The sequence below is a fragment of the Lepidochelys kempii genome, chromosome 7 (genome assembly GCF_965140265.1).
Source record: "Lepidochelys kempii isolate rLepKem1 chromosome 7, rLepKem1.hap2, whole genome shotgun sequence".
In the NCBI taxonomy this organism is placed as follows: domain Eukaryota; kingdom Metazoa; phylum Chordata; order Testudines; family Cheloniidae; genus Lepidochelys; species Lepidochelys kempii.
In genome coordinates, this window is record NC_133262.1 from 4,169,935 (window position 1) to 4,192,344 (window position 22,410).

The 22,410-nt window shown below is 43.7% G+C and overlaps 1 protein-coding gene across 6 annotated transcripts in view; it reads left to right on the forward strand.

Annotated features, from left to right (window-relative positions):
• Window positions 1–22,410, forward strand: part of PTPRG (protein tyrosine phosphatase receptor type G) — a 584,867-nt gene that overhangs the window by 129,517 nt on the left and 432,940 nt on the right. For all 6 annotated transcript variants that reach the window (XM_073350970.1, XM_073350965.1, XM_073350966.1 and 3 more), the window contains exon 2: window positions 12,895–12,999. In XM_073350970.1, coding sequence (XP_073207071.1) covers window positions 12,895–12,999 — 105 coding nt within the window. The remainder of the gene's footprint in view (window positions 1–12,894; window positions 13,000–22,410) is intronic.

Consider the following 22,410-nt stretch of genomic DNA (forward strand, 5'->3'; position numbering starts at 1 on the left):
ACTTGTAGCCTTTCTCACTTTATCCCTACATGTTCTGACCTCAGTAAGGTAGCTTTCCTTGCTGATCCCTCCCATCTTCCACTCCCTGTATGCTTTCTGCTTTTTCTTAATCACCTCTCTGAGATGTTTGCTCATCCAGCCTGGTCTACAACTCCTGCCTATGAATTTTTTCCCTTTTCTTGGGATGCAGGCTTCCAATAGCTTTTGCAGCTTTGATTTGAAGTAATCCCAGGCCTCCTCTGCCTTTAGATCCATAAATTCTTCAGTCCAGTCTGCTTCCCTAACTAATTTCTTTAATTTTTGAAAGTCAGCCCTTTTGAAATAAAAAACCCGAGTTGCAGATTTAGTTTTGTTTATCCTTCTGTTCAGTTTGAACTGAATTAGCTCATGATCACTTGAACCAAGGTTGTCCCCTACAACCATTTCTTCTGAGGTCCTCACTATTCACCAAAACCAAATCTAAAATGGCATCCCCGCTAGTCGGTTCAGCAGCTACTTGATGAAGAAATCCATCAGCTATCGCATCTAGGAGAATCTGAGCCCTATTATTATTACTAGCACTTGTCCTCCAGTCTGTATCTGGGAAGTTAAAGTCTCCCATGATCACGCAGTTTCCATAGTATTTACTTCATTAAAAACATTAAAGAGGGCTCTATCCATATCCAGATTAGATCCCGGCGATCTATAGCACACCCCAAGCGCTATCCCAGGGGAGGCTCTAGTAGTTTTCTTCCCCAATGTGATTTTTGCCCAGACGGACTCTGTCTTATCCATTCCATCGCTTCTTATTTCTTTACAGTCTACCTCATCACTGATAGACAATGCTACTCCACCACCTTTACCTTTATTTCTGTCTTTCCTAAGCAGCACAGACCCTTCAATACCTGTAGTCCAGTCATGACTGCTATTCTACCATGTTTCTGTTTTCCCTTAATATCTGGTTTCACTTCCTGCACCAGTCGCTCTAGTTCCTCCATTTTGTTACCTAGGCTCCTCGCATTGGTGTACAAACATCTTAATTTTTGCTGTTTGGCCTCGCTCACATTCTTTACCCGATTAGGCAAGGACATTCTGCAGGCAATATGACCTATTAGACTGGTATGTACACTGCCCGTCCTCCTTACGTCCATTCTCTTACTCACTGCTGTATCCTTTCTTACTTTGTTTTCTTCCCTCTCAATGTTAAAATCCGGTGTGGAGATTACCTGGACATCTCCCAACCATCTCCCCCAAATTCCTAGTTTAAAGCTCTCTTAATCAGTTGTGCCAGCCTCCATCCTAGAAGTCCATTTCCTTCCCTACTCAGATGAAGTCCATTCCGAGAGAACTGTCCTCTGTCCATGAATGCCTCCCAGTGGCCATACATCCCAAAGCCCTCCTTATAGCACCACTGCCTGAGCCATCTGTTAATAGTCATAATCTTGTCACACCTTTGTTTCCCTTCTCTAGGAAGAGGCAGAATCCCACTGAAGATCACCTGAGCCTCGATTTCCTTAAGTGTCTTCCCCAGCCTAGCATAGTCTCCCTTAATACTTTCCAGTGAGAATCTAGCCATATCATTTGCTCCCACATGCAGAATAATTAGGGGATTCTTTCCTGCTCCCTTTAGGATCCTTTTCAACCTCAGGTCTACATCCCGTATCTTAGCACCTGGTAGACAGCACACCCTTCTATTCTCTGGATCAGCTCTGGTTACAGGCCCGTCCATTCTTCTCAGTGAGGAGTCCCCGATCACGTAGACCTGCCTTTTTCCTGGTGATGGTGCAGTTCTCTGGTCTATCCCCTGTTTCCTCTGGCTGCAAGTCCTTTCCATTCCTATTCTCCCTTGTAATCCTCTTCAACCCATCCTGTATCCTCCTGGGGCTCATATTTGGTGTAGTCTCCATTGACTCTTCCCCTTTTCCTATAGGACTAGCCACTCTTCTCTTCTTCCTTGCCCTTCCACCTTCAGTGACAACCTGCTGAGCCCCTTCTTCATTTTCCAACTCTGCAAACCTGTTCTTGAACTCTATTTCTCCTTCACTAGCCTGTCTTTTCCTCTGCCTGGTTCTCTTAGTCACATGCTTCCATTGTCCATTTTCTTCACCCAGCAGTCTCCCCTCAGAGTTCTTCAGTCCTGCTTCCATCTGCAAGTCTGAGCTTTTCCCTTCAGCAGCCTCATGTCTTTGCTCCATAATCCGCTTGAACCCCCTTCTAAACTCAACCAGACTTTCCACCTGCATCTTCAATCCTCAGATCTTTTCTTCCATCAGCTCTATCAGAAGGTACTTCATGCAGACGAAACTCTTTCCAGGTACCCCCTCCAGGATCATTTACGTACTGCAGCTTCCACATCCAGTCATCTTCATTGTGTCTTCCACTACTTGGGTCACTACCGCTGCTGCCTCTGTATTTGTCATAGCCTTCCCACCTAAATCCTGTTAATCTGGGAAACACAAACCACACCAAAACATCACCACCCACAGCAAAAACAAACCCCGAACGAGCACCAGTGGGTCAGAACATCACCCTTTGTGTATTAGCAGTTAAGGTCCTGATCCTTACACACATTCTTAGCTTTACTCATATGATTAATACATGTGACTTCAGTGGGACTGATTAGATGAGTAAATGGGACTGTGGCTTAAATAAAGGTGAGCTTGTGTGTGTTTTTCAGGAGCGCAGTCCAAGTGAACAAATATGGGGCTCAAACCAGATTGCGATGCACTATCTACCTTAACTTCTTTTGACTGATGTAGCCTGGATTTAGTTCGTATACTTCTCGGTATACCACACCTGCGAGCAGTGGGGGGCAATCTGTGGCCCGTGGGCCATAGGCGCCCTGTCAGGGTAGTCTGCTGGCAGGCCATGAGACAGTTTGTTTACATTGACCGTCTTCAGGCCCGGCCGCTCACAGCTCCCAGTGGCTGCGGTTCGCCATTCCCGGCCAATGGGAGCTGAGGGCAGCTGTGCCTGCGTACAGTCAGTGTAAACAAACTCTCGCGGCCGGCCAGCGGGTGACTCTGATGCGCTGCAGGTTGCCCACCACTGTTCTATAGTAAGTTTTGCAAATGGAATTAAAGTTTAGTAATACAAGACTGACTGTGCTTAGCTAGGACATTTTGCTGAGAAGAGGGGTTAAACTGCTGTGTAGTTTGGGGGCTGGGGTGGGGACAAATATTAGGTTTGTAGATTAGTGAAGTGGGAATCGGTGTGATTCTGTGGTATTCTGAAAAGAAGGAAGTGAAACCTCAAAAAGCTTCATTGAGACCCCCATAGATTGCTGTTCAGAGGTTGATCTTACAGTGCCATATGGGCCACAGCACCGTATTACTGCAGGCTGAGCTAAGGATAGAGCCCACACTTCCAACCTGAGCTTAGAGTTCCCTTACTTGGGTGTATTTGTCAAACTCTTTGCTCATGGTGGGACAAGAATGAAAATAAAATAATCCCCTTCTGCAGTCATTTGTTTACTTTATCTCTCTTCTGCATTAACCCAGCACTGACTTTGTCTATACTGAAGGAGAGAGGGAGAGAAAGGGTCAGCTTCCTTTCTATGTTAGCTTGCTCTCTTTGCATAAGAACATGAGAATGGTCTGACCCAGTATGGGCGGTAGTCCACTATCCTGTCTTTTGGCAGTGACTGGTGCCAGATGCTTTAGAGGGAATGACCAGAACAGGGCAATTTATCGAGTGAGCCATCCCCTGTTATGCAGTCCCATCTTCTGGCAGTCAGAGGTTTAGGGACACCCAGAGCATGGGGTTGCATCCCTGACCTTCTTCGCTAATAGCCATTGTTGGACCTATTCTCCATGAATTTGTCTAATTCTTTTTTGAACCCAGTTATTCTTTTAATCTTCACAACATCCCCTGGCAACGAGTTCCACAGGTTGATTGTGCGTTGTGTGAAGTGTTTCCTTTTGTTTTTTTTGTTTTAAACCTGTTGCCTGTTAATGTCATTGGGTGACCCCTCGTTCTTATGTCGTGTGAAGGGGTAAATAACGCTTCCTTGCTCACTTTCTCCACAGCATTTGTGATTTGATGGACCTCTGTCCTATCCCTCCCTTAGTCGTCTCTTTTCTAAGCTGCACAGTCCCAGTGTTTTTAATCTCTTTTCATATGTGAAATACTCCTTATGCTGGCCTAAAACCTGCTGCCTATTGGCCCTGTTTCGAAGTCACACTTTTGTGTGTACATTGGGCAGTTGCTAGCGTCATAACTGTAATGTCAGAAATGGGGTCTGATGACCCTACTGTAAGATCCGGTAGAGGGAGGCGATGGGCAGCCATTGGGATGACCCCTTTTGGGAAGCACAGATAATGACAGTTAACAAAAGTTTAAAAAAACAAACACACCCCACCTGCATTGGACACACAGGCCATGCGTTATTTGTGACTTCCAGTACTTCCATGTTTTGTGTGAGTGCCCAATCTGAGATTACTTAAAGGAGCCTGATTTTCAGGAAGGCCTAAGCACTCGCCCTCTGAAAGTTACACCTCTTTAAGGTGTCTCAAGTTAGGCACCTGAAATACCTAGCTCTATTAGACATGCTTGGCCTGAAGATAAAGTGTGTTGAATACACAGGGGGGAAGGGGCAGGTAACAGCATGGTGAGATAGATGTTTGCTCTGGATTTGGGTAAAACGAAGCTCTCCTGAGGATTTTGGCTTTGTCTGCAGCTTCTGGTGACTAGGGATGGTCTAAGGTCATAAAGCAAGTCCACTGGCAGAAGCTGGTCCCGGTGCAGAATCCCCCGGCGGGGTGGGAGGGTGGCTGTGGGGCTCCCTATGCAGCCAGTTGATTTTTTTGTCATTGGACAAAGGCTGAAAATGAATTGTTTTTTGGCACCGCTGGGTATCTGGCCAGCTTTGCTTATGTCCAATGCTAGTTCTGCAGGCGATTCCAATTATCTGATTTGGATCAGCGGCCCAAAATTACCAGCAATGCTGCATCTCACACAGCTGATGCCAACTGAGTTGTAAACTGCATAATACAAAACCAAATTCTTTGCAATCACGCAGCAGCCTCCCTGGACAAAACTGGCAGGCTCTCTCTCTCCCTGACCTCCCCAGGCTCCCTTTTTTAAAGTTCCCTTAATGGGGTCATTAGTATAACTTGAGGCTGCCTGGCTGACTCGCTAATGAGGCTCGGCTGCCTTCCCTCAGACCCAGACAGGCTTGGAGAGGGGTCCATAAAACCTGGCGATGATCATGGGGATTTGGATTCAATCTTCAAAATTCTGTGGGAGCTCATCTAATGTCCCTGGCAGTGGTTAGCAACCCTTACACACCCCGGGACCCCACTCACGGGTAAGTGGAGGCTACCCCTTTGCATAAGTTTGGGAGTCTCACTGCCCAGCAGTGGGGGACTTCCCTGTCAATCCTCGAAGGGCTCTACAGCCTGTCACAATATGCCTGCTTTTGTGTTGTGAAAATAGATTTTCAATGGTTTGTTTACAGCAACCCTGATGTTTGTGGGAGTTGTGTTTTCCTGATACTGTGGGATACTGGAAAATGCATTAGAGTGAATTCAGTGGCTTCTAACTCACCAGGGTGCAAAGGGTCAATGCTCCTAGCAGCTGCTGCATTCCTCTTGCTTGGTACAGGGAGTTTTAATTCCACTGGTTAATTTATTTCCCCACAATGTGACACTGTGTTCCCTGAACTATTTTTCATCTTCAAATTGCAATCTGCCGGTTAGTTCCTGTAAGGCCTGCTGTGCTCTGCGTTTATGTTCCTGTTCTCAGCCGCTGCGTTGCAACCACATCATATATCAGGTACATAAGCAGCAGAAAGAATGAATAGATCTAAAGGTCCCATGCCATTTACATGAACAGATCTGTAGCTTATATTCACCCTAAGAGGATCTGCAGGGTGACTCTCATATGGGCGGTATGGTCTGTATCGCTTAGCAGATTCACAGCTCAAGGGTGCCTTTTCTCCCATTGAGTCATAAGAGATTTATGAGCATAACTCCCATTGTTCATTAATGGGAGCCATCCATGAAAATTACCCGTTCATCCATTGGAGAATAGATTTAGTCTTTTATCTGAGAATCAGAGGAAAGTCACTGTGGTATAATCAAAGGAAGAAGTCTTTCTTGGAATATGATTTGTTGGTACCGTCTGACCACCATATGTTGTTCGACTTTCATCCTTTTTTGGCAAGATATAAAATCATCTGGACAAAAAGTGGGGCTCTGTGGTTGAGAAATCTATTTAAAAGCAATACAGTATTAAAATGGACTAGCTGTGCCTGAAATGTTTTGTAGATTTATTTGCTGTCAGAGGCTGATAAAATATTTGAGGAAAATGGCCTAGTTCTGTTTAGGCAGTTTCCTGTGAGAGGGACTAGAGAGATGGATTGAATCATTTTTTATTTTAATTGTACAAGTATACTGTTAACCATTATAAATCTGTTTTCTATCAATTGTTCTCTCTTTTTATTTTTTTCCCTCCCTCTCTGGCCTATCATGTAGTGTTTATTTTAAGACATCATCTGGAATAGTAAACGCTTTTGCAGTTGAACATGTGGAAAAGCTCAGTCTTGTGGTGTCTACATCTTAACTGTCTCTCTAGCAGTATCTGATTGAAAATAAAGCCAGTGCACCTAATCGAAGACGCTGGTTTTTATAACGAGGCTTGTTTCACAGATAGTTAACTGTCTTGGCTCACAGCCCTTAGCCCTGGTCTTGTGCATGTTCTTTTACCTTCTAAAATTTGTAAATCTCTCTCTAGCTCAAAAATGATATAGTTTTGAATAAAATACCTTTTTGGTGCACACATAAAACACCCAAAACCCAACCCCACAACTCTTTTTGCAGCCTGAATTAACCACAGGGCTAATTACTAACAGTCTGGATAACAAAGTCCCTTCATGGCTAAAACACTAACGAGATTTTTCTCTGTGCTCCTTAAGACTTCACATAATAATGGAGGGCCAAGTTCTTAATAGCCTAACTGTCAGGAATAGTCTTGAAGGGCTTATCTACATTACAAAAGTAGCACTGGTTTAACTAAACTGATTTAGCTAAAGTAGTGCAAGTCCCAAATGTAGACACACTTAACTGATTTAATGCTTGCTTAAATCAGCTTGCGTGGGTAAATTACTGAATTAAGATAAACTGGTTTGTGTGTCTACATTGGGGTTTGCACCAGTTTAATCAGAACAATTTCATATTAATTGTCATAGCAGTGCACCTCTTCTAATGCCGACAAGGCCTAAAATGATCAGCTTTTAGCTCAGAATGTAGTTTGAGTTCATCTAACATAATGTATGAATGATGAAATCATTAGTTATGAAATATCAGCCTTAAAGGGTTTTTTTTTTCCTTACATGGATGACTGTTTCATATCATTTGAACACTAATGCCTAGAGTATAATCTCTCCAAATATTATAATAGTTTTATGTATAAGGTAGATGGGGTTAAATTCTGTATTTTCATGTGAACTCTGAATATCACTAGAGTATTCAGAAAGGAATTACCTTATTGTGCCTTAGAGGGTACTTATCAAATCCATTTTGTTGAAAACTTAATATACTGAGACAGAACAAATGGAAAGCTGATCGGAATATTAAATAAACAGCACAAAATTTCATTGCTTTTGCTGGCTGTAGAAGTGCGACACGGATTGATTCACTTTAGAATATTGTGTAGGATCTGAGACTTAGTACTGATTAAAATTAGAGGGAATTAGGGATGAGAGAGATTTCACCATGATATCTGTAGGGATCTTTACCTTCTTACAGCAAGTAGTTAAGATAGGAGCCAGTGCAAATCCATTGACTGCTGCTGTTGTTCCTGCTGATAGGTATCGATAGTCAGCAGAAATCAGTAGAGTGGCTCTGGGTTTAATTTTACATCCATGCACCTGAGAGCCAAATTGGGCCCAATGTTTTTTAAATATGTATTTACAATTCTCAGACCACATATGCTGGTGTGCATCTCTACCTTCAGCATTGGCCTGGTGTATGTACAATCCTGTGAGTACCCAGCACCCTTTGCAATTGGACACTGGCTTTGTGTCTCCTTGTATCACAATCTCTCTCCCCTTCTGCATACAGTGATCCCCCCACTTCCTTCCTTTTTTCCTCTTCTCGTTTCCTTCCAGGGCAACTGGTGTGTTGTTTTTTTCTATCTGACCCTCCTGTCTACCCTTCTGCAACTTCAACCACTCCCAAGCTGCCTAGCTTCCCTAGTCCTCTTTGTATTGACCTCCGACTCCCATCTGCATTGCAGAGTCCAGTTCTTACTGAGTACAATGAGAAACAAGTTTGCTGCTCTCTGCTGCTGAACTGATTTGAACCTCAGAGCTCGTGAGTTCACCGTCTCCCACCTGTGAAGGAATAATGGAAAACTCTAGTGATTAATGTTAATAACTTAGCTCCATTAATATTTACTTAGTGTTTTCCTGTTCTTGGATACACACGAGCTAATTGCCATCCATTTGACCAGACCATCTATCTGTCTATATTGGTACTGAAATAACTCACATAACCATGATATGCGAGTGCCTCAGAAACATTAATGAATATGTCCTCACACCATCTCTGGGAAGTAAGGAAGGATTACTAACTCCATTTTACACTTGGAGAATGGAGGCTTAGTGAGATTAAGTACTTGCAGATCTACACTGCAAGAAAAGATCTGTAGCAATGAATCTCAGACCCTGGGCCAACTGAGTTTGGGCGTATGCTACGGGGCTAAAAATTAGCAGTGTAGATGTTCCTGCTCAGGTTCTGAGACCCATCCCCTTTGCTGGGTTTCAGAGCCCAAGTGGGAATGCTTACACTGCTATTTTCAGCCCATCACATGAGCCCTGCAAGCCCAAGTCAGTTGACCTGGGCTCTGAGGGTATGTCTACTGTGACAGGGTCGGGCCAGATGGCTACAGGAGAGTAATAGAAGGCAGATATATTCGCCCCAGGTTAAGTAGGTCCCTTTTCCCTGGGTAAGGTAAGAGGGAAGATTCCAGAACAATCAGGAACCTTCTGGAGACAATTAAGACAGACAGGCTGATTAGAACACCTGCAGCCAATCAAGAAGCTGCTAGAATCAATTAAGGCAGGCTAATCAGGGCACCTGGGTTTTAAAAAGAAGGTCACTTCAGTTTGTGGTGTGCGCGCGAGGAGCTGAGAGTGAGAACGCATACTGTTGGAGGACTGAGGAGTACAAGCATTATCAGACACCAGGAGGAAGGTCCTATGGTGAGGATAAAGAAGGTGTTGGAGGAGGCCATGGGGAAGTAGGCCGGGGAGTTGTAGCTGTCACACAGCTGTTCCAGGAGGCACTCTAGACAGCTGCATTCCACAGGGCCCTGGGCTGGAACCCGGAGCAGAGGGCGAGCCCGGGTTTCCCCCAAACCTCCCAACTCCAGGTCAGACACAGGAGGAGTTGACCTGGACTGTGGGTTCACAAAAGCGGCCAAACTAAGGGCTGCCGTGAAGCTCCAAGGCGAGCAAATCTGCCAATAAGCGCAAGACCCACCAAGGTAGAGGAGGAACTTTGTCACACTACACTGCAGTTAAAATCCTGCTGCTGGCCTGTGCCAGGTAACTCAAGCTAAGAGGTTGTTTAATTGTGATGTAGACATTTGGGCTCAGGCTGCAGCTGGAGCTCCAGGACCTTCCCACCTTAGAGGGTCCTAGAACCTGAGCTCCAGCTGGAGCCCAAAGTCTACACCACAATTAAACCTTAGTCCGAGCCCAAGTCACAGCCACTGTTTTTTAATTGCAATGTAAACATACCTTGAGACTCATCACCGCGGCTTTTGTTTCATTGCATAATGTTTCGTTGTATAATGTGGCTGCTCACCTATTAAGAGTAAAGATAGATTTATAATTATAATTAGTGTCTATGTAGAAGACTAAAACTGCATATTTTCATAAGGATGTCAAATTTTTAGTTGCATAAATATGATGCTGACTTTAGCAAATGTTCAATTTTACATTAAAGTAAGAGATTTGTAAAGGCCTAGATTTACATAATTTAATTTTCTGCACAGAAGATACGGAAAATCAATAGCATGATTCATAGCCACACTGAAGAATTGCCACGCTGCCATTCTTTGATTGCTCAAGCTAAGAGTTCAAAGAGTTCTACAATTAATTTTAAATGTTGTGTGCTGACTTGGAGTGTTTCCCTTTAGAATCCCTAAATTGTTTAGACCCAGTCTCTTTCCTGTTTTGCCGGTAGGGCCTACCCAGCGCCTGGTGGCTGTGGAATTAGTAGCAAAACTTTACCTCTGGTGGAAGTGGTTATGTAGCATCCTTCTTCTGGTGAAGAAATCCAGAGTTTTCTGGAAAATCAGCTGCCATCTTGTTTACTGTCTACAATTATTCTGTATCTGCATGCTCAATAAAGTTATGACTATCCAACTCCGCATTGTGGGGCATTAGATAACAACTAGTTGCAGTGTACTCGTCCCAGGACACATGGTTCAAAGTCAGAACTTCCTGAAGTTCTGAACCACCATGTTCTTTTCCTCTTCCCCCGGCTGCTGCCTCCTCCTGTCTCCAGTCCCCCACGTGCTTTGTCACATCTCTCCCTATGGAGTTGCCTGTCCCTCTTCTGACTCCACATACTCCTTCTCCTTCACATTGATATCTCCTGCTCTCCTGTCATCAGCGAGGAGGAGAGAAAGTAGACCCTCTCCCAGTAGACAGGAGAAAGGGGTATGACATATTGAACCTGAATCCTGCAGCATGGACCCTGATTTCTTATTTCTTTAAGTTAAAGCTTTCACGATTGGATCCTGCAAGTGAACCAGGAATTTGGCAGCTGCCTGAAATATCAGGAAAAATACTCAAAATCAGAGGTTCTGATCAAATAACACAGTCTGTCAAGATTGTTGTTCATGTGGGCTGGGGGGAGCCCTACCGTATGTTTTTGGGAAATTCTTTTCTGACATCCACGCTGCTACAGAACTTCCAGTTTGCCACGAAATTTAGCATGGTTGTGCTGCAGAAATCACTTGGCTCTGCCATAAAATGAAGCTCTTTGCACTGCTTTGTAGGTGGGGCAGCTTAATACACCTGCTACTGAAATGTAGCAAGCTCCAAGTTCCCTTCGCACCAAGCTGGTGTTATTGAAGTATTATTTCAGTGGGAAGAATTGAACTGAACTGCCCATACTTGGTGTTCCATGAAGGTTTGTTATAAGCCCAGCCTTGCTGTGCTTGGCTTGAGAGGTGATGGGCATACAACACCTGTGGTACGGCTACTAGAAGCAGTAACCTTTTGGACACTTTACTGAAGTTAAGTGTTGGAATTATTTAATTCGTACCTTCCTGATTAAATAACAGAACTGAGAACAGTCAGACTTAAATTGCTGTTGAGTCAGACTATGCTTTTCAAATAATGCCTAGACAGTTCTCTTTGGAATTAAAAGGAGGTTTTATTTTTTGTGTTCTCTGCATTTATTATAAGACCTAGGTATGCAGATGCGGTGTATTGTGAAAGAAAATGGAATTCTCTGTCAGACTACCCTTCTGACATTTGTCAACTCATACAACTCAGATTTGATTGTCACGTGTACAGAAGCAATACACAAAATCTTCCTGTATAAACTTGCCCTCTTACAAAAGCTGAGCAATTCTTTAAAAGAAAGAAGCAGATGTTAACAGTGACAAGAAAAAAGCATGGAAGTACTCTGTGGCACAATGTAGTGAGTATTCCCTCTTTTGTTTCGTTTGGTGGGTTCAAGTTCTTTACTTTATGAACGCGAACCAGGTCGGTGGCTCCTTTTTAATGATGTTTTTGCTGTGTTGTGGTCTTGGGAGTGTACACAAAGTGGCTGCCTGACACTATCACCCCTTGCCTTGGCTGGAGGGCAGTGTCAATGTCCTCCATGATGGATTGGATGGCATGAGCTGCTGAAGTGTGACTTCCCCTCAATGAAGTTCTCAAGCTGTCACCACTTTGGCCAATTAATCTCAGCCTCACCAAAGACCTCCACACAGTGGTAGAGAGGGTTCTTCTTTGTCGTAGGAGAGCTGCCTGTTCGGGGATTTTCACATGTTGTTTCTGCTGTAGTGCTGTATCAAAAGCAGAAAGTTTATAGAATGTGCTGGACTCTGGCATGCGTGTTTCTCAAGAATCTGTCTACCTGCTGTTTTTCCGAGAGCAGTTATTGTTTTGTGTATGAATAGTAAAGCAAGTCCACAACGTACCCTTTGTGTGGCTAGATAGAAAGTCTATCGACAGTCTAAATGTCCTGGGCTAGACTCTCTGCTGGTGTACATCTGCTATTGATACCTTGCATGATACTCTTTATGGATAAATACTCTGTAAGATGTGCTTGGTGTTGTGAGTTTGTCAAGTCTGAGGTGAGAGTTGTTGGCAAAGAACAGGGGACTCTTTGCCTAGGAGCCTCTGTGTCACAGTAACCCATTGTTGTCTCTTCAGAGACCGTATGCCTGACTCAAGAGTCTGTACAGATACATTCCAGGCTGAAATTGGGTTGTCATTTATTATTTGTGTTACTGTAGCGCCTAAGAGCCCCAGTCATGGCCCAGGACCCCATTGTGCTAGGTGCTGTATAAACATAGAACAAAAAGATAATCCCTTCCCCGAAGTGTACCCACCTAGCCCCCTTTCCTCCAATAGCATTGTCAGCTTGAACATCCTATGACTTCCTTCTCTCTTCTTTGCACCCTCTTCCATTCTGCTCCCCCACACCAAAGAAAGGTCTTCATTCAGAAGAAGCTAAAAAACCTATTCCGAAGGTAACTCAGTCATGAGGGTTTCCCAGTACGTCCTGTCTTCTGTGTCGTCTCTTTAGATTGTGAACTCTTCAGGAGTAAGGAGCATCTCTGTTTCATGAACAGCACCACGCCCATTGTCTCTGCTTAACATATAATATGTTTAGAGAGTGAACGTCATTTTCCTAATTGCTGCTGTTTCTTTCCTTTTCTCAGCTCTGACTGAAGGGTACGTTGGCTCACTACATGAAAACAGACATGGTAGTTCTGTGCAAATACGGCGGCGTAAGGCCTCGGGGGATTCTTACTGGGCTTACTCAGGTGAGTTGACTCATACTATATTGGAGTGAAATGTGACTGGGACACTGCCAACCCCCCAAACTACCTGTTTGAAATGTTTGTTGTATTTGTTTTGCTGCTCCGTATGCATCAGAAACTTGAAACAGGAATCGACTTAATTTTGCAAGCTTTGCATCTTGGTTTTTTGTACTGACACTCCTGAAAATTCAAGAGCTTGACTGACCCACTGTGACCTTGCCTTCCACACACAACAGCACAATTATATAGCACTCTCATGCACTGCTCTTGGAGCCGCTGCACTCCCCCACCCGCTCTCCACAGAATGGCACTGAAGACTTGTGATGGTTCTTGGAGTGCCCAGGACTGAGTCCCCTAGGTACCTCCCTGAGACTTGCTGGTGCTTAACTGTGTGTCAGCTCCCAGTCTGTCTGCCACCCAAGCACTCTGGGATATACCAGCCTTCCCTTTGCCTTGTAGATTAATAATAGGTGCACCCCATCACCGAACCCTTTGGAAACATTCCCCTACAGTAATCAGCCCTTTAACCACTGAACACTCTCAGTAATACCGGGTCTGCTCTCCCCAAAGGAGCAAAGCACACGCCAGCTTGAATGATTCAGCTCCGGATCACCTTCTTAAATAATATCACAGCACTGAGATACGTTTATAGTGAAAACAATCATACGTTTATTATCAAATATCAAGATTCAAGAGCGAGTGAGTAAGGATCATGGTAACAGGAGGGTTACAGATGCAACAAAATCATTACATGGTTCCTAGAGACTAAACTTAAAACATATTCAGACAGAAAGTTAGCCTAAGTTATCTCACCTCAAATGTCCTTTGCAGCATTTTCAGCCAAGCAGGGTTGAGAGCCTGTTTTCATTAATGTAATCTCATTGCCCGATTACTTCCTAGATTCAGGATAAAGAGGTGTCTTCCTTGCCATCTCCTTATATCCCCAGAGTTCATTGTTTGTTCCCCAACTCAGGAGAACCACCGTGGCTTATTTACCTGTGTTTTGTTATCCTGTTGATTTCACATCTCCCTATTAGCTTTGTATGTAAACTGTGTTAGCTTATAATGTTTAAATTACAAGTTGCACAGACAGGTGAATAAACCTCCTTTGTCTGAGAGAAAATCTGGTTGCTAGTTCTTCCTTGACAGGAATATATTTTCAGGATACATACATTACTTTTTACAAAGTATCTGTATGTACATATCACAATGATATTAATGAACTGTGTGAGCGTGGCTTTCATTTAGGACCTTATATAATATTCTTTGGTGAACCATAATGTATATACCAGGATCAGGATATTCTTGTAACCCCCTTTACTGGTTGGCATTGAGGTGTTCTTAGGGTTACATGAGTATTGTATATTTTAAGTGTGCATGCTTTCAATTTTACAGTTTTGTAGATTACGCTCCTGCTAGGTTTTCAACTCTTGGGCTCCCCGACCCCAGTCAAAAATCCCTTACCCACTTCTCACTCAGATACCAGTTTTCCAGGTCAGTCTTCCCACCACTGCTTCCTTTCCCCTCACTTTTCCCCAAACTTTCCCAACTTGCTCTCCTACTTCTCTTTCTTACCTCAGGCAGTTCTTCTGGATCCTTCTAAGGAATTTTCTGTTCCCACAAATTCACACTTTACCATTTTCCCTTTCACAAATAATCCCCCAGCCTATCATATGCTATTCAAACAATCTCCCAGCATCTCACAGTGCAAGTGTGAGTGTCCAAATGCCAACCTTTTGGGGCTTTCAAACGACTGCTTTGCGTGTATATATTTTACAGTTTTGCATGACAGTGAGACAATCTGATGCAACATATGTTAGAGAAGGTAGGATTTGGTGGATGTTTTATTGTTTGTCCTCTTGACTTGGTAGGAAAGGTTTAGGAGAAACCTGCTCTCTTGGATCAGTTTTGAGACTACTAATCAAGATACAAAGTAACTTGTACTAACCCACCTCCATATGCAATTCTCTGGTTATTGCAGACCTGGAAGCTTCTAGACCTCCAGTTTATTTGCAGACCAGTTCCTCAAGAACAGGGGTGGGGTGGGAGAAAAAAAAGGAAAGTTCATGTTGGTAGCTATGGTTCTGTTTGCAGAAACTGTTTCCACATACTTGTTTCTTTCTGAAGGTCCATTGTGTCATTAATTTTGCCACACTTCTTTTGAAAGGACTTGTGATGTATTTCACACATTTGATGTTAGTCCTGATGGAGACATTGTGCAGAACTGGTTTTATCAAAATGATAAAGTTGGGTTTCTAAGGAATTTGAATACTGATGTCAGCTAAATAGGAAAATTATAACCTAGATAATACTGCTAATTCTGTCCTCAGTAATAAATTATCAGTTTCACTGAAACTGCATGACTAGCTGAGGTTAGAATTCATCCATTAATACACAAAAACATCAGATGTCACAGTTTCCTTTAATTTGATGTCATAATAAGAGATGCTGTCTCATTTGCAAATGAGATCGTATAAACCAAATACACTTCAGTAACAGATAGCTGAGGTTAGAATTCATCCATTAATACACAAAAACATCAGATGTCACAGTTTCCTTTAATTTGATGTCATAATAAGAGATGCTGTCTCATTTGCAAATGAGATCGTATAAACCAAATACACTTCAGTAACAGATGACAAATAAACTCTTTCCATTTAAATGTTGAGAATACTAGCAAATGAACAGGAAAGGTATTGTCACAAATTTTATTTCTTTATTGGAATTTAAATAATCTGATAGTAGAAGGAAACAAATCATGGAAAAATCTGTCTGTTAAAATGGATAGTCTGTCGATTGTTATCTGTACTCTACCAACTATACAAAAATTACAGGTTAAGTGGTATTTAGCATGTTTCCTTGGTTTTGGTTATCTAAAAATGTAATTGGAATGTTCATTGCAGCCTATTAAAGGAAAATGTTTCAAGAAAACAAATAAAACACTGTTGGAATTAGTCTGCTGTCATAGATATGAAAACTATTTGCATGAGTTATTGGATTTTGTTTTTAATCAGGCCTGCAGTTTATGAAACATCTCTGCATGTGACAATTTTCTAAATTTTATTTTCATGACTATTCAGTTTTTTCGTTGGTGACTAATATCACCTTTTCCCCAATAAAAGCTTTTACCTTCCACGACTCATTTTAGATGTATGTCAGTGTAAAATATATAGACCAATCTTTAATTACACGTTATCTATTGGCTTTTTTGCTTTGTTTTGTGTATTGATAAATCTCCAGCTTCTTCAGGGAAAATAGCCAATCTGTTTTGTTTTACAGAGAACAGATAGTGTTTTCTCAGTCGTCAATCACATGCAGTTCTACCTGATTAGTGTTATCTAATTAGAATCCTTTTCGTGACTATTGTTGATAAAAGAAGTAAAATTGGGAAATAGAGGCATAAGAATAACCACACTGGGTCAAACCAATGATCCATCTAGCCCAATATCCTGTCTTCTGTCAGTGGCCACTGTCAGATGCTTCAGAGGGAATGAACAAAACAGGCAGGGGTGAAAGTAACTTAAAGGATTTACCGGTACGCTGGAGTCCTGAGTGGGGGCGTGGCCTCAACCGGAAGAGGCGATTTAAAGGCCCCGGGGCTCTGGCTGGGAGCACTGGGGCCTTTAAATCACCCTGGAGCTACCAGCTGCAGAGGCGGCTGTGAGCCCCGGTGAATTAACGGGCCCGGGGCTCCGGCCGCCGCAGAGCTCCAGGCATTTTAAATCCGTGCTGGAGCCTGGCTGCCAGAGCCCCAGGGCTCCGGCTGCCGGGCTCAGGCGGGGATTTAAAGGGCCCGGTGCTCCGGCCACTGCGGGGAGCCCCCGCCCGAGCCCCGCTACCAGAGCTCTGGTGATGCTTTAAAGGGTCCGGGGCTCCCTGCAGTGGGAGGGGAGCCCTGGGCCCTTTAAAGCGCCACCCGAGCCCTGCTGCCGGAGCTCTGGCAGAGCTTTAAAGGGCCTTGGGCTCCCCACAGCGGCCGGAGCCCCGGGCCCTTTAAATCCCCGCCGGAGCCCTGCCGCCACTCCCTGTAGCGGGGCAGGACACTGGCGGTGCTTTAAAGGGCCCGGGGCTCCCCGCAGTGGCAGGAGCACTTGGCCCTTTAAATCCCTGCCGGAGCCCGGCTCCGGCAGCCAGGCTCCAGCGGTGCTTTAAAGGGCCTGGGGGTCCTGCCACTGCGGGGAGCCCTGGGCCCTTTAAAGCGCAGCCCAAGCCCTGCTGCTGGGGCTCCGGAGGCAATTTAAAGGGCTTGGGGCTCCCTGCAGTGGCAGGACCCCCGGGCCCTTTAAATCACTGCTGGGGAAGCCGGTGCAGTCCGGCACGGCGTACTGGCTCTTGCTGGTACGCCGAACTGGACCGTACCAGCTTACTTTCATCTCTGAAAACAGCGGAATTTATTGAGGAATCCATCCCCTGTCATCCAGTCCTACTTTCTGGCACTTGGAGGTTTAGGGACACGCGGAGCATGAGGTTAGATTCATGAATATCTTGGCTAATTACCATTGATGGACCTATCCTCCACGAACTTATCTAGTTCGTTTTTGAACCCAGTTATACTTTTGGCCTTCACAACTTCCCCTGGGTATGAGTTCCACAGATTTACAGTGCATTGTGTGGAGTACATCCTTGAGGTTGTTTTAAATCTGCTGCCTCTTAATATAATTGGGGGACCTTTGGGTCTTGCGGTGAGGAGTAAATATAACTCTTTCTCCAGACCATTCGTGATTTTATGGACCTCTGTCCTATTCCCCCTTAGTCGTCTCTTTTCTAAGCTGAACGGTCCCAGGCTTTTTAATCTCTCCTCGTATGGAAGTTGTTCCATACCCAGAGTCATTTTTGTTGCTCTGCTCTACTTTTTCCAATTCTACTATATTTTTTTAGAGATGGAGTGACAAGAAGTACATTCAAGGTGTGGACGTTTCATGGATTTATATAATGGCATTATGATATTTTCTGTTTTATTCTCTATCCCTTTCCAAGTGGTTCCTAACTTTGTTAGCTTTTTTGACTGCTGCTGCACATTGAGCAGATTATTTGAGAGAACTATCCCCCATGATTCCAAGATCTTTCTTGTGTGGTAACAGCTAATTTAGAACCCACTGAATGTTTGGCAGGCTTCTGGCTTCTGATATACTTCAAACAATTTTTGCTCTTAGTTTTTGTGTCTTTAGCTAGTTGCTCTTCAAATTTGTTCTTAGCCTGTCTAATTATACTTTTATATTTGACTTGCCAGAGTTTATTCTTCTATTTGACTTCCAATTTTAAAAGGATGCTTTTTTGGCTTTAACTGCCTCTTTACTCTGCTTCTTAGCATGGTAGCATTTTTTCAATCCTCTTACTGTTTTTAATTTGGAGTATACATTTAGTTTGAGCTTTTGTTTTTAAATAGTATCCATGCAGTTTGCAGGCATTTCACCCTTGATTGTTCCTTTTAATTTCTGTTTAACTAGCTTCCTCATTTTTGTGTAGTGTCCCTTTTTAAAGTTAAATACTATTGCGGTGGGTTTCTGTGGCAGAAATGATCTGTGTACCATTTCCTTGCCAAGAAACTGAAAGAGGATGTATTATTAAATTGTGCGCATGGTATAACATAAGTGTAATATTTGAGCAGTACAACATGAAATTCCATTCCAGAAGAAACCCTTTTGGTGTTTAACATCCCAGACCCAGAGTCACAGCGCAGGCCTCCATGGTAGCTGGCATGGAGATTTTGTGTTACACCAGTGGGTGCTGAAAGCATTTGGCCCCTACCTGGTCCAACCCCATTTTATCACTCAGTAAATACACAATATATAGTGGTGAGTAATCTGTCTAGATAGTGCAAATGCACATTGAAGGCACTCGGCCGCGTGCAGTGCCTTGTGGGAAAGTGCTGCATTGAGGCAAGGTGAACGGCTGTCTTCAGCTCCAAGCAGGAAGAGTTGTCCTCAGAGACGGGGAGAGTGGGGAAGGAAAGGGCATGTGTAGAGGGGCATTATTCATGAAAAGTTTCTGAGGTGGTAAGGAAAACAGAAGATGAAATAACTAGAGAGGCTTGCACAAGATGGATAAATATCCAAGCCTTTGAAAAATACTCCTGCAATGCTGACTCAGGAGTCTGAGGGGATTCCTGCATTGCCAGGCCTAAGGAAGGAAAACTAATGGAGTGTACAATAAAATGAAGATCAAGGAGAGTGTGACTATATTATTAGTATGTAAATGCTTCTCAATGCTGTCTATTTACCATTCATTTCTGAGGGAGCTGCTCCACTTCTCCCCTCACCCATGTCTGCCACCTCCCTATCATCCCCAGCTACATGTGGGATTTTCAGCAAACTCGCCTGCTTTTATCCAATATCTCTTCTCCACGTTTGTGCTTGTAGACCTTGGGGACTGATGTAGAGAGAGCATGTCTACAGAGATTGGGGTGAGGTAGCCCACAAATGTCAGCTGGCAGGGGACAGATGCTGAGCATATATTTGTCCCAAGTTGAGTTTTGATGAGGTAAAGGCTGGAAGCCACCTACTTTCTCTCTCTCCTTCCCACCCCTGTCTTGGACTGTTCCCTGGGCAGGGTGTAGTGAAGCAGTTTGCCCAGCTTTCACGTGTGATGACTCTCTTGGGCAGAGGTTTTGGCCGTGGTTAGGGTGGTTATGTCATGTGAGCCGTCGAGTAGCGATTTACGTGATTGTCCGTGTTGGGGGGTCCTCAAGATTTTTTGTAGACATTTGCTGGTGAAACACTTCCCTTCCCATTCACAGTTATCCAGGCCGTGTTGTCTTCTCTTTGCAGTCCTAGAACATCCCTGGGCCAACTACAGCGATTGCTGGTGGGGTAAAGTGCTATGTTCAACTATGTTAAAGCTTCTTTTAATGTAATTTAACAGCTGGAGAAAAGGACCCTGCATCACATGTCCAAAAGAGCTCTTGCTAACTACCAATGGCGTTCAGGCCACCGTGCTGATCAACACTGTAACAGGTGCTCCATGTAGACCACACACACCTGTGTGGCTGCTGCTCATACATTGAGCTGAGCTATAGTTGGATACTGATTTCAAGGGAGCAAGGCTGATTCTTTCCCTGCTGGAGGGCATACAGAGTGGTGGTGTTTTCAGGCTAAAACATTCAGTGACCAGTCCTAAGGCCGGGGTGGAGAGTTGTGGGCACCACTGGCCTGCTGTGGGGCAAGGGGTCAGTTTACAAGGGCAGAACAGTTCAGAAGGCGCTGCTCAGTGACAGGATCCACCATCAAACCTCCCCTGGGTAGGCAGTCTGTGGAATAACTGCACTGCTGCTCCACAGCCAGGGGCAGGAAGGATGCTCCGGGAGTAGTTTGCTGAGCTGAGACTCAGGAGATCTGGACTCGTAAAAGACTTGCTGAGTAATCGTGGGCAAGTCGCTACCTGTAAAATGGGAATAGCACTTCCCTACCGCATAGGGGTGTTCTGAGGCTAAACATCTGCTACTGATTATAAGGCACTCAGCTGCTATGGTGATGGAAGGTTCCTCAAGACATCTTCCCTGGACCTCAGTGGAACTCCTGCACGTGCTGTCCACATGCTCTAAGTTTGTGCGGCAGTAGAGGCCTGGTCCACTCACCATCTCATCCAGTTGTACAAGTCAATTTTTTTTTAAGCCTTACAAAACGATAAAGTCCGTCATCTACAAATACAGCTCTTGTGTATTCTCGTGATGCCCTTAACTGCAGATGGGGTAAATGAGAACTTGCCTAAGAGAAGTAGCAGCTTGAGAGGAAAAAAATAAAAGAACAGATAATTAAATGAAGTGAGAACTCAAGGTCTGTTTTTAATGGCTTCTGTCATAATCAGAAGCTCACAGTGTATCAAAAGAGATGGTGTAAAATGTATGTCAGTAGCTCTTTAAACCAGCTTCAGAAACGAATGAAAGCCCACTGAAAAGAAAAAGAATAGCGATTCCTTTTAAACCTGCAAGAATGGATGGAGATGAATTTTTGATACAAAGTGCTAAAGTTCATTTCTATGGGAAATACTTTCTGTGTGTGTTTTGGCAATATATTGTATACATGTGCATATGTCAAATCTGGCTAGAGAGATTCAAAAGAGATTGACTGTAATATTTGGCTAAAATATTACAGCATAATGCAAAGTAGAGGTTTGGATCAAGAGTAACTCAACCTGAATGAATTAGGAGTCTCAGTTAATGAGCTTTACCATTGCAGGGCCTGATTCTGCAACCGCGTAAGCACTTGTCTACCTTTATTCACGTGAGCAATCTCTTTGAACTCCATGAGAACTAGTCACACCAGTACAGGACCTTACTACATGAGACCAGCAGTCTGCTTGTGACTCATGCTTAGTACTCAAGATAGTTAAATCCCAGACAGACTTCGAAGAGCTACAGAAGGATCTCTCAAAACTGGCAGATGAAATTCAAAGTTGATAAATGCAAAGTAATGCACACTGGAAAACATAATCCCAGCTATACATATGAAATGATGGGGTCTAAATTAGCTGTTACCACTCAAGAAAGAGATGTTGGCGTCATTGTGGATAGTTCTCTGAACACATCCACTCAATGTGCAGCAGCAGTCAAAAAAGTGAACAGAATGTTGGGAATCATTAAGAAAGGGATAGAGAATAACACAGAAAATATCCTATTGCCTGTGGATAAATCCATGGTACACCCACATCTTAAATACTGCGTGCAGATGTGTTTGCCCCATCTCAAAAAAGATATATTGGAATTGGAAAAGGTTCAAAAAGGGCAACAAAAATGATTATGGGTATGGAACGGCTTCTGTATGAGGAAAGATTAATAAGACTGGGACTTTTCAGCTTGGAAAAGAGACGACTAAGGGGGATATGATAGAGGTCTATAAAATCATGACTGGTGTAGAGAAAGTAAATAAGGAAGTGTTATTTACTCCTTCTGATAGCACAACAAGTAGGGGTCACCAAATGAAATTAATAGGCAGCAGGTTTAAAATAAACAAAAGGAAGTATTTCTTCACACAACGCACAGTCAACCTGCGGAACTCTTCGCCAGAGGATGTTGTGAAGGCCAAGACTATAACAGGGTTCAAAAAAGAGCTAGATAAATTCATGGAGGATAGGTCCATCAATGGCTATTAGCCAGGATGGACAGGGATGGTGTCCCTAGCCTCTGTTTTCCAGAAGCTGGGCATGGGCGACAGGGGATGGATCAGTTGGTGATTACCTGTTCTGTTCATTCCCTCTGGGGCACCTGGCATTGGCCACTGTCAGCAGACAGGATACTGGGCTAGATGGATCTTTGGTCTGACTCAGTATGGCCGTTCTTATGTTAGTGAATTGCAAGATCAGGTCCTAAAATGTCTGTTAAACACATCCATATTCCCATATTTAATAGGCTAAATGTGACATACTCTCAGTATCCATAATGGTGACTATTGGCAGTTCAGATGGCTTGTCAGTAATGTG